At 41.6% G+C, this 13,506-nt stretch overlaps 1 protein-coding gene across 1 annotated transcript in view; it reads right to left on the reverse strand.

Annotated features, from left to right (window-relative positions):
- Nucleotides 1–13,506, reverse strand: part of CCHR3.PART1H8orf34 (chromosome chr3.part1 C8orf34 homolog) — a 3,081,413-nt gene that overhangs the window by 1,117,348 nt on the left and 1,950,559 nt on the right. Inside the window, exon 8 of the mRNA XM_044067160.1 lies at nt 6,433–6,565. Within this exon, the coding sequence (XP_043923095.1) occupies nt 6,433–6,565 (133 nt within the window). The remainder of the gene's footprint in view (nt 1–6,432; nt 6,566–13,506) is intronic.

Genomic DNA, 13,506 nt, shown 5'->3' on the forward strand with positions numbered 1-13,506 from the left:
AGGGTTAGGAGGCATGATCTTCTCTTAGCAAAGCCAAACTGGGTAGGGTCCAGTGTTTCAAGGTTCCCAATGTCTCTGTTAATGAGGTCCATGATGATGCACTCCATAGCCTTGCAGACCAAGCTAGTCAGGCTTATAGGGTGACAGTTCCCGGGGTCTGTTGTGGCTCCACCTTTGTGGAGCAGAATAACGCTGCTGTGCTCCACTCTATGGTCACATAGCCTGTGGAGAGGTTGAGTTTGAACAGTGTGTTTAGGTGAGGGGTTAGTTAATCTTGGAGCTCATGTAGAATGCAGCCTGGGACACCATCCGGTCCCACTGATGCTGTGTTTTTGGCTTTGGAGAGGGCTGTTTAACCTGAGTGTCTGTGATTTCAGGGGCACTACATTCTTCTGGTATGGTTATGGGCCGTTTTCGGTGTGAGAAGGGGGAGAAGTTTGCACTGAACCTGTCTGCCAGGATGTTGGCGATGTTAGTCAGTTCAGTGTGTTTTGAGCCATTCTGCACTAACTCTGAGCAGATCTGAGAATTGCCACTTAGACTCTTGACATAGCTAAAGAATGCCTTGTGGTTATCTTTGGAGTCCTGGCAATTTTTCTTTCAAAGCTAGCCTTGGATAATTTTATGAGGGATCATAGTTTCTTGCTGATACTGATCAGGGCTGCCTTCCCTTCTTGGGATTTTACTCTTTTCTGTACTAGTTTCCTCCTTCTATTGTATGGCTTGTTTATGGCAGGTGTCCACCAGACTGGTTTCCTTTTCTTGGAGGAGTGAGTCTTGGTTTTGCTTGGGATAGCACAATCCATGCATTCTTGTAGGTGCCCGTAGTGTGCATTAGTAAAGGATTTTGCAGCTTGGACAGCATTATTATTTAGCATGGGGGCTTTGAAACTTTCCACCTCGGTCTTAAGTAATGTGAAGTTTGCTTTTGAAAAGGTTTTCACAGTGTTTTTTTTGACCAGGGGTGGGGGCAGAATGTAGATATCCAGAGTGATTAGTTTATGGTCAGATGTAACCGGCGAGGGGTTGACCTCCAGTGTGGAACACCAGTCACCCATGTTGGTGATGACCAGGTCCAATATGTTGTCACCTCTGGTGGGAGTGTTAACCAGTTGATCCAGGGTGTTTGTTTTTATAAATTCTAGGAAATGTTGGGCAAGGGAGTTTGCACATGAGTAGCTCTCCCAGTTAATGTTTGGGTAATTGAAATCACCCAATATCAGGGTGTTTGGTAGGACCTTTATGCTTCCCAGTGTTTCCAGAAATGTGTAATGGGGGTCCTGGGACATGGTGGGTGATCTGTAGCAAGCTACAATTTGAATTGCAGTTTTGCCCATTGTTAGATGCACTTGGATGATCTCTGAAGCATCATGCTGTGCCATTAACCTGGATGTGTAGGTATCCTTGATGAATATGGATACGCCCCCACCTTTTGTACTTTGGTCCGGGGTTTTGTGGCTGAAATGTATGGTATGAGATGTAGCCTGGTAGTGCTGAGGTGCTCTCTGGAGCCTTAAACCAGGTTTCTGTTACTGCACATATATCAATTTTCTCCATACTGAGGAGTGCCTCGAGTGCATGCATTTTGAGGTTTAGACTTCTGGCATTGAGTAGCATTACCCTCAGTTTTTTGTTACTTGTGCTATTTACAGAGGTGGGTTTGTCTTTTGAGCCTTGCCTAAAAAAGGCACTATGGGGGTGGCAAGAGCCTTGGCCAGTATTTGAAAGCCTAGGGGTGACAGGTGCAAGCCGTCTCTAGTGAAGCAGCGTGGCTTGTCGAGCATGTCATCCCAGGCTGACAGACACTGGATCCCCTTTGAATGACACCAGAAGCTTAGCCAATTGTTGAAGTTGATATTTTTTTCTTTATACCATGGCACCATTCTTGATGAGGTCAGGATTCTACTCAGGGTCAGGGTCATACCGGCCTGGGCTACATGATCAGAGAGCTCCTCCATGTCTCTTTTCATGCAGTCCAGGGAGGTACGGCTCAGGTCATTCACACCAACATGGACAATGACAGAGTCATTTTTGTACTTCTTTTTAGTGAGTTTTACATATTAGTGTGAGTACCATTTTTGTACTTGTTCTGGAATTACCTGAGTGCTTGTGTTATGTGGTGGATCCTGGCACCCAACAGGCAGCTAACAGAAACCTTCTCCTTGCTCAGTGACAATAGAGTCACCTATTACTAGTGTGTTGGGTATGTTATTTTGCCTTAAGGGCTGTGATTGCGTGGCACACTGGTTTTGTGAAGTATGTGTTTCATGGTTTTTGTTGGGGGTAGAGATTACTTGGATGTCTGCTTTGGAGGTCTCTGTCGCTTTTGCATATTTTTATTTAGAGCATTTGAGTATGTTTTAGTGTATTTATATGTGTTTTTTGCCGGTGCTGGTTTCATTGGTCTATGTGAGACTGGCGGTGTGATGCAAGTAATTCCCTTCTCCTCTTGACCGTCTGGTCCAGTCTTGGGTTGAGAGAGCTTAGCCTCCTATTTGGCTGTATAATTGCATCTCCCGCATGTATTAGTGTTTGGTGGTAGGAGTAGAGGGTTGTCTGTGTACATGATGCAGTTGTAACATTGCCTCAAAATGCCCAGATTCACCAGTTGGACTGGAGAGTACACATGAAACTGCCCTTTGGACATGCTTGGATAGGTACAGTGAACTGTTTTACTGATTGGCTGGTAAGGTCGAATAGAGACCCTTGTCCTTCTCTACAATAGAGGGGGGGGGGTCTAGTGCTAAGGTTTATTAGTGCTTGCTATGCGTTTTGAGCAAGTGATGGGCAGAGAAGTGAATGGTTTGAGTGCCCGTTGAAAGTTTGTCTAGTTCCAAGGGAAAAATTGAAGAGTAGACTTTCTGGAGCCGGGAATACTTTACCCTGGCTAACTGGTGCTACCCAGCGCACAAAACTGTGCTAATGCTGGTTTTAGAGCAGGGAAATGAAAGAGATAGAAATTAGCCCAAAATGGCCAATAAACTACTAATTTCTGGGTGAAAACCACTCTTCCAGGGAAAGATAGGCTGCTCAAAGTTCCCCTCTCTCACAGGTGAACAGAGAAACTTCCTTCTATCCAAGTAAGGTATGGGCAAACACAGAAACTTGTAGCACAGCCTTGAATTCAGCACTAACCTGAAAACTGGACTATACTAGCTTAGAAAGGCAGGAAAACAAGTATATATATATATTTTTTCAGAAAATACAGCAGATACAATTATAAAAAACACTTTAAATGCACAGAAATGGCTATCACACTTGAGTGTGTAGCCTACTACAGTTAAACAGGTAATTTAAACACACAAACGACTTTGTTAAAGTGCAGGCAGAAAGATAAGTACCATATGTAGCTGAAACAAGCTTTTTAAATCACAGAAACTCTAAAAAAAATCGTTGTTTTAGGAGGAATAAGCTAAAGGCAGCAAGAAAATGCAGAAAAATTATACTTAATCATTCCGAAGTCTCTCTTTTGTCTCTCTGCTGCTGTAGAACTCTGCAGGGCACCAGGCAGGAACTTGCTGAGCTGTATACAAGTGAAAAAACCTCACAAATGTGGGTTTTGTAGCAGGGAAATGAAAGAAATAGAAATTTGCCCAAAATGGCCAATAAACTACTAATTTCTGGGATGAAACCACTCCTCCAGGGACAGATAGGCTGCTCAAAGCTAATCTCTCTCACAGGTGAACAGAGAAACTTCCTTCTATCCAAGTAAGGTATGGGCAAACGCAGAAACTTTTAACACAGCCCTGAATTCAGCACTAACCTGAAAACTGGACTATACTAACTTAGAAAGGTGGGAAAACAAGTATACTTTCCATCTCAACACTATTCTTCAGACTTGAATCTGCATCCTCTTTTTGAATTTTTTCCACAATGTCCCCCCAGGAAACATCTCCTTCATTTTCTGGCTCACTCTGTATCACCATTTCTTTAAGCAAATCATTCTGCAGCCCTCGGAACTGGAGAGTTTTAATTATATATCCATCATTTGCTGACTCATTTCCATCAAACAGGTTTCTTTGAAAAATTTCCTCAGAAACCTGCACACATTCTCTGGTCTCGATATTTGCTTTCTCCTTCATTTATTTGACTATTCTATCATCTCCTTCTCTCTTCATCTGACTCCCTGTTTCTCTGGGCTGCATCTGTGCCTGGAATTGAAACAGGATGCGCTTCTCCAAAATGGTTCCCACTCACAACAATGATCAGTAGAAGTTCCCTGATGCTCTTATCTATGAGAGTCATGGCTTAGTGGTTGGTCATACAGACTAGTATTACCAGGGTCCTGGGTTTGAGACTGACAGTAGGAATTTATTAAATAGGACGTGCTGGAGGGACAGATTCATCACCCAGAGACTCCCTACACTATGGAACAGAATCCCAGTCCATGTGAGGCAGAGCCCCTCACTGACTCTGTTCAAGAGAAATCTTGACGAGTGGATGGGAGATCGTAGGTTTACCCCGGGAATCATCTCTGTATCACTGCTGGACAGAGGCACAGCAAACTAATGGGTATAGTATTCTCATCCTAAGGGGTGGTGAAAGCCACACGCACTCTGGCTAGGCTTATAAATGCCCTAGGGTAGATAGCCTAGTATGAACCTATGAACCTATATAAATTTCCCTTAGTACTAGACATTCCACCATCGGATCTCCACTGAAAAGAGGCTACTTGTGCCTATTTGGAATAACCCAGTCAGCAAAGGATGAATAAATAATAACATAAATAAATAAATGCCATTTGAAGATTGAATTGGCTATCTAATGATTTGTAGAGATGAATAGGAAGTGCTTCACTCCCTGTTTCTTTGTTACCAAAAATATTCACTTGTTCTTTTTTCTTTCACCTTGTCTTTCCTTAAAGATGACTGCAGCATACTGATGCATACATATACATGTATATGAGTACCTTCAATTGGTCAAATGGTGTTTATCACTCAGAAAAAAAAAGCTGGCACAACAGAATCAAAAATCATCTGATTGCTTATTGGCAACTTTTTTGTGTCTGAGATCATAACAAGTAGGGAGTGGGGAATTTGTCTTTCCTGTAATAGTGCAATCTTGGAGGAATAAATGCAGCTTATCATTATTATTTTTTTAATTTTTGTGATATTTTGAAGACTGAGTAGTTTTGTTTAATCTTTTGGGTTTCATTTATATGATTGTTCTAAATGGTTTTGACATTTAACAGTGACATTTTCTCCCCAGTAAAGCTGTCTAGGCGGATGGTACATACAGATTTTCACCAAGTTTCATTATTTGTTATAAGTGATTTGAAAATTTCCCTCTAACTTGTTCAGTTTGCGAGCTGCCTTTAATCAACCCCTTAACAGGAGAGAAGAGGAAGAAATACTGTGCTTAATTTCATCTCCTCCCTTAGACAGATGCAAAACACTACTTTCAAATTTGTGTTCAGCAAGGGTTTACTAAAGATGGTCATACTGTACTGCCAAATGTGTTAAAACAGTAGCAGTTTTAAAACCTTTTTTGTTTTAAACACCACAAAATATTAGCCTTAGTTGTTAGTGCATAGTATAGTAGCTGAAGCAATATTTTATGCAGTTTTCTCAATTAAAGCCGTGCAACTAGAGTGGATCACCCACTTCACAAAATGTATTACTACCAGGTGAAATAAAAGTTCGACAGGTAGTTATTAGTGTCAGATAATGCTTCTCAGTGAGTCTTTCTGTATTCATTGATACTCCCCAAGAGGCAATTAGGCCCTTTACACAACAGCACATCTTTTATTAAATTGTGAACTTAAAAAAAAGATTCCTGTACTGCAGTGCATATCTGTGTATTTGTTTTATTACTTAATTACTCATAGTACAAAGGGGGAAAGTGTATGCTCCCCTGTACCAGTCTCTACCATCTGTTTGTGTGTTCAGCACTGAAATTAGGTACTCATCCCCTCACCTGCTCATTTAAAAGGCATGCTCTCAGTGAGTAGCAATTTGTTGCTAAACCTGCCAGGAAACCTGGAGAAGTGCTGACTGTGTAATAAAACTTTACTTTTAGCTAGAACTAAAACAGAATTTTATTATTTGCACTTTTATTTAATTGTTTTCCTATTGTTAGTTCCAAGGGATAAGGGAAAAGTGCATGTACCCCTGTTAAAGTTTTTACTCTGGGATTTCACTTAAAATGTACTTAATATGTGTCATACAATGTTACTACACTATATGCAGTGTCACCGTAGAGGTACATGCTGTAAAAGGAATGTAGCTCCTTTAAGGATAACATGATTGCACCACCACTTCTTACATACCCTTACTGGTCAGATAAAGAAGGCACATAAGAAGTGAAAACAAAGCTAATCACACACAACTCTATCATTAACAAAGAAAATGTGTCCACTGGTATGTACTTAGATAACGTACATGTCAAAGAAACCAATACCAGGTATTTCAGAGGAGGGTGCATAATCCTTACCTAGCACAGCGTGAACAGATGTTTAGGGTTACTTTAGCTTGGGGCTCAGCTGCATATAGGCCTCGTCCCTGAAGCATTTTGTTTGCAGATGGCATCATACTGACTCCTTCCATCCTCAGGTCATCCAGATCCTCTATAAAACAAGAATAAGACAACATTTTCATAGCCTCTGTCATCAAGAAAACCACTCTTGTGTGCAGACCTTGAACATAATTTAAGTGAAAGACAAGTTCTAGCATAAGAGAAAAAGTTAATAAAATTATCAAAATACCAAAGAATGGAGAAGAAAATGTCCTAATAACTTTTCATTGTTGAATGGTAGTTATAGTAAAACCTATGCATAATGCAAGTTGTTCTCCTGTGTAAGTATTGTCAAATGAATACAATGCATGCCCCTGACCTTAGCAATATATACTATGCCATGATTTTACACCTGTATACAGCACACACACACAGACACACACAAACACAGACACACGCACACGTGTATATATACACATACACACAGACACACATACAGACACACACAGACACACACACACACACACACACACACACACACACACACACACACACACACACACATGTGTATTATACTTTGCAACTAACTGACTAACAGAAATTAAAGTCCTGAATGCACATTAACAAGCACTGTTCTACATTTAGACAACTTTTTCAAATGTTGGAATTTACATATTTTATGGAAAACAACAGGCACTGAAAATAATGTATCAAAGAGTGTGTATTTTGTGTTGTTCTGTTTTGAAATCATAGCTGATTAACATAGCCATTATCACATTTGATTAATCACCACACAGTCTGTCTATATTCTGTTAAACTAAATAAAAGCATCTGTTAGGGTACTTCTGAGTTAACTTAAACACTGAGATGTTTGGCACAACAAAAATTGTGGGTGGTTCTTTGATAACTCATAGTTTTGATATTATCATGTTTTGCGCTTGTATATTATGCAGAAACTTAATTCTGAAAATGTCAAGGAGCTCCAGTAATACAGTTACCCAACATTACCCTTTACTTAATCATGTAATATGTGTGTATTTATATGGTCTGTCTGTATAAGTAATTTTAGTAGTAATTCTAATGTAGTATTTATTGTACTATTCAAAACATAGGCACTCAATAGGTTTATAGGTGTTCACTAGGCTAACGACCACAAGGGCCTTTTTAAGCCCAGCCATGCATCCCAAATCTCTGACAAGTTCTGATACCCTTGATAAGTGTAAGCAACAATAAAAATAAATAAATAAATACATAATATTAAAAGTAGAAAAAGAAAAAAGCAAAACTTGAATGTAACATGGTATTATAATACAGGCAAAACATGTGGGGGAAACTTACAACCATCCAATATTATCCTGACTACAAAAGGGGAAGTTGGTTTCCAGCATAAGAAAACAAGAAAACTAACCCTACAAAAGGACTTTACCCCATTCTGTCTACTTTCTAAAAGAATTAATGTTTTCTGTTTTGATTTATTTTGCATTTTAAAGTGAGAATTATGTATGCTTTATCAATATTAAGTCTACTAGATTCAAAGTAGGCACAGAAATCCAATGTGTCTCATCTCCTCTCTTGGTGATAATTTCCATAGGCAGGATAAAAACACAGAGCAATCAATATGGCGGTGTGATTTACGTATTTTTGTTGACTGCTGACAATGTCGTCCAGTTATACAACCACACCCAAATGAGCCAGAGAGTCAAATCGCTGACCTCTATAAGACTGCATTTAAAACAATTGTCAAAAGTAAAAACACAATGATACCAAATTATGGCACTAGTGAGCATTTCATTAAATCTCACAAACACACCAGTGTAAGTGTAAGCACTTCTATGTCAACCCTGTACTTCTTCAGACAGACGCAATGTTTCATTAAAATTCTAAGATATTTTATTCTCATTTATTCTAAGGGGACCCAGTATCTGTCAACCTTGGATGACATGATTGACAGACCTTGATGCTTTGCCAGAGATGGTCTTCATTTGTCAGCCCTGGGATTTTGGCTACTGGTGAGGCTCTTGCCACGCCCATAGTGCCTTTTTTAGGCAGTGTCTCAAGGACAAAATTCCCGATGTAAAAACTCCATCTAAAAACAACCTTGAGGTTATGTTGTTAAATGCTAGGAGTTGTAACATGAAACAGCACTAACTGAAAGCAGTCCTCACCTTGGAAGACATGGACATTTGTACGGTCATGGAGATCAGGTTTAAGGCTCTGGAAAGCACCCTAGCTATACTGGGCTACACCTCCTTCCAAAGGAGTGAAAACTAAAGGAGGTGCTGTATTGATATTCAGTAAAGATAAATACACCTCCAGTTTGGTTAAACAGTATGATTCCCTGGAGATACTTCAGGTGCAATTAACTGTTGGTAGGAAATCTATTCAAGTTATTGCCAGCTACAGGAGCCCCTCCATGAATCAGAACACCCACTCTGCCTATTTGGATCTACTTGAGTCTATCGAGATACATTCAAACACCATGGTTTGAGCGAGCAGCTTTAACTACCCATCCATTAACTGAGTAAATTACCCATGCTCTAACTCACTTGCCAAATGGTTCCTCATTAACTCCAATGCCCTGGACCTGCTGGTTGCCACCCCCACAAGGGGTGCCAACATCCTGGATCTGGTGGTTACCAATATGGGGGACCACTGTAGCACCCTCACTGTGAGGTTTCACTGGTGAGATCTGACCACAAATCAGTCTCATTCCAAGTAACTATCACACTTCACCCCCGCAGCAACAGCAGCAGTAACTATACTAAAAAACTTCTCCAAGCAGACAGGATGGTATAAATAGCTTTACTGAACCTCCCCCTCAGATGGAACTGGCAACTATGCCAAGTTCTACACCAGTTCAAACACTGTATAACTGCATTGACTGGGCCATACCTGATAGGACCAAAACAAACACCTCAGGAAAAGTAAACCTACCTGGTGAACAACTACCATTAACAGGCTTTACAATAAGAGGAAAAGACAACCCTCTCCTCCTAATACCCAACACTACAACCTGCAAGGGATACACTTACATAGCCAAGATTGTGCTAGACAGTCAAGAGGAGAAGGTTAACACCGCAATACACCTCAAGCAACACATAGCCCTTCTAAAGCCACACATAGCAACACTAAACCCGCATATGTGGAGGCCCTTAACAGTAATCTGCCCAAACAACAAGGACCTCTGAAGCTGAAACGCAAACAAACACCAATCACAACCAAAGTGTCACACAGCTCACAACACCAGTATGCCACCCGACAACAGCCCTTAAGGCAAGACAACGTACCCAACACTTTAGTCATAGGTGACTCTATAGTCAGGCACACTGATGTCCCACTCACCAGGCTGAACAAGGAGAAAATTACAGTCAGCTGCCTGGTGGCTGCCAGGATCCACCACATAATGCATGCACTCAAGTCACTCCACAACAAGTACAAATATGACTCTGTCATTGTCCATGTTGGAGTGAATGACTTGAGACGTACCTCCCAGGACTACATGAAAAGAGACATGGAAGAGCTCTCAGATCATGTGGCCCAGGTTGGTATGACCCTAGCCCTGAGTAGCATCCTGCCTTTGCCCAGAATGGTACCATAGTATAAGAACAAAATGACTGACTTCAACAATTGGCTAAGCTTCTGGTATCATTCAAAGGGGATCCAGTATCTGTCTGCCTGGGACAACTGGGATGACATGATCGACAGGACACGATGCTTTGCCAGAGATGGTCTGCCCCTGTCGTCCCTCGGATTCAGCTTAAGGGCTAAGGCTCTTGCCACCCTTATAGTGTCTTTTTTAGGCAAAGTTCAAAGGACAAAACCACCACCGTAACAGGTAAAAGCATGCAAAATCTGAAGGTAATGCTACTCAATGCTAGAATTCTAAACCTCAAAATGCACTCTCTCGAGGCACTCCTAAAAATGGAGAACATTGTTATCTGTGCAGTAACTGAGACCTGGTTCAAGGCTCCAGAGAGCACCCCTGCAATACCAGGCTACAACTCTTACCACACTTTTAACAAACCAGGACCACAACACTAAAGGTGGAGGAGTGTCCATATTCACCAAGGATATTCACAATACCAGGCTAGTTGCCCAACACAATGGATCTGAAATTCTCCAGGTGCAACTAACACAAGACTGCAATCCAAATTGTAGCTTGCTATAGATCCCCCACCATGCCCCAAGATTCTCACTAAACCTTTCTAAACATACTGGAAAATATTAAGATACAACCAAACACCTTAATACTGGGTGATTTCAACTGCCCTGACATTAACTGGGAAAACTACTCGTGCAGCAACACCTTTGCCCAACAGTTCTTGGAATTCATAAATTCCAATGCCCTGGATCAACTAATCCTTAGTCCTACCAGGGGCTCCAATATCCTAGACCCAGTCATTACCAACATGGAAATCGATCCTCCACACCTATGATCACCCGCTCATTGGTCAGGTCTGACCATAAGCTAATCACCCTTGAAATCCACATCACACCCCCCCCCCCCCAGTAAGGAAACCTTTGTAAAAAAAACTTCTCCAAAGCCAACTTCATGCTACTCAAGTCAGAAGTGACAAACTTCATGACACCCATGCAGATGGGAACTAAAAGTTCGACTGCTAAATCCTACACTAAGGCACTGTACGAGCACATCCACTCGTGCATGAATCGTGCCATCCCCAATAGAACCAAGATGCTCTCCTCCAAAAAAAGGAAGCCAATCTGGTTGGCCCATTCCCATAAACAAATTTTACAACAAAAGGAAGAAACTGTAGCAGAAAAGAGGAAAATCCCAGGATGCAAAAAAACTCCCTTACCAGCATCAGTAAGAAGCTAAAATCCTTCATAAAATCCTCCAAAGCTAGTTACAAAAGTAAAATTGCCAAAGATTCCAAAGACAATTACAAGGCATTCTATAGCTATGTCAAGAATCTAAATGGCAATGCTCAGATCTGTTCTGAGCTACAACAGAATGGCATTAAATATACTGATCCCAAGGATATTGCTAATATCCTGGCAAATCAATTTAGTGCAAATTTCACCCCCCCTCTCACCCCCTAAAGGGCCCATCTCAATACCAAAATATTGCCAAATTCCGGTAATAACAGCCATACAGGTAAAAAAACACACTCTCTAAAGCTAAGAATACAACATCCATGGGACCAGATGACATCCCAGGCTGTGTACTACATGAACTACAAAATTAACTGGCACCTCACCTAAGTGTCATGTTTAATCATAGCCTCACCTTCGGCTCCATGCCCACTGAGTGGCACAGAACTACAGTTATCCCACTTCACAAGGGGGTCCACCTTGGATCCTGGGAACTACTGCCCCATCAGTTTGACGAGCCTGATCTGCAAGTCCATGGAATGTATCATCATGGAACTTATAAACAAAGACATTGGCAACCTTCAAACACTGGACCCCACGCAGTTTGGGTTCGTGAAGGGCTGATCTTGTCTCCTGAATCTGATTGACTTCTTTAAATCAGTCTCCAGAGCTGTGGACAAGGGGAAGGTGGTCCACACAGCCTATCTGGACCTCGGCAAGGCCTTCGACACCATCCCCCACTCTGGAATCATAGATAAACTTACTAAGCTGGGCGTTAATCCCTACATCACTTGATGGGTTGCCAACTGGCTTACTGACAAAACCCACACTGTAAAAGTAGCCGACTCCAAATCCAGCTCCAGACAAATGACAAGTAGAGTACCTCAAGGTTCAGTCCTGGGACCACTCTTGTTTGGCATCTACTTCTCTGAAGTACAAGCCAACACTAAGTGACTCTGGCTAACAAAGTTCGCAGATGACTGCAAACTGGGAGCCATTATTGAATCCCCACATGATGTGGATATTCTACAAAAGGGCCTTACAGAAACAGATGCTTGGTGCCAGATGGTGCCAGAGCCATGGGCTCAAGCTCAATTCCAAGAAATGTATAGTTATCCCCTTTGGGAAAAAAAAACATGTACCCATGAATTACCACATAGGTGGCAGTACACTAAATACCGAAAGTGTGATAATAGACTGAGGGACACAATTGGACAGTGGTCTCACCTTCGATAACCACATTGCCACAACAGTCAGGAAATCCTTCTATGTGGCACACCTCATCACTAAGGGCTTTTCATCCAGAAAAAAGGAGGTCATTGTCCCACTGTACTCATCCTTCATTAGACCCATTATAGAATATATTGCCCCGTTTGGTATGTACCTCTCAAGACATCTGCAACAACTGGAAACACCTCAGAAATACCTCACTAAAAGAATCACAGGCCTAAAGCAGATGCCCTATGCTGACCATCTAAAAAAACTCCACCTATACTCTCTCACATATCGTTTACTCAGAGGCGATCTAACATACAAGGCCATGTCAAACCCAAAGCTGCTGGATGTGCTACACTTAAAGAAATCCCAATCCCTCAGAGACACACACTCCAGGGATCTAAACCTTGTCATCAAAATGAACAAAACATGCTGGAGGGATAGGTTCCTGACCCAGAGACTCCCCAGACTCTGGAATAGACTGTCCATACATGTCAAGCAGAGCGCCTCTTTGGCCCTCTTCAAAAGGAACATTGATGATTTGATGGGAGATAGGAAATTCACCTCGGTGATCATGTCAGTCACCCTGCTAGACAGGGGTCCGGGGAAGTAAATACTGTGGGAAGAAATAGCCAGGGAATCATTATGGCTAGGCTTGTATAGGCCCTAGGGCCAATAGCCTAGTACCAACCTATGAACCTATGAAGAAATTGCTGTCTAAGAGCAAGAGGGAGCGATTCCTAAACTGTAAACACTCCCTCCGCATGGAGATACTCCCTCCTTAGCTTAAACAAGCCAATAAGACTTCTTGTGAAGTCCTCCAAAGCAAGCTATGAATCCAAATTAGCTTAATCAACTAAGGACAACCATAAGGCATTCTTTAGTTACATCTGTAATCTAAAAGGAAAGGCCTAGAGTTGTGCCGAACTGGTAGTTAGTGATACCACATATACTGAGCCTGTGGACATAGCTAACCTGTTAGCCAACACGTTCTGTGAAAACTTC

Source organism: Protopterus annectens, chromosome 3.part1 (genome assembly GCF_019279795.1).
Source record: "Protopterus annectens isolate FY-2018-M chromosome 3.part1, PAN1.0, whole genome shotgun sequence".
Lineage (NCBI taxonomy): Eukaryota > Metazoa > Chordata > Ceratodontiformes > Protopteridae > Protopterus > Protopterus annectens.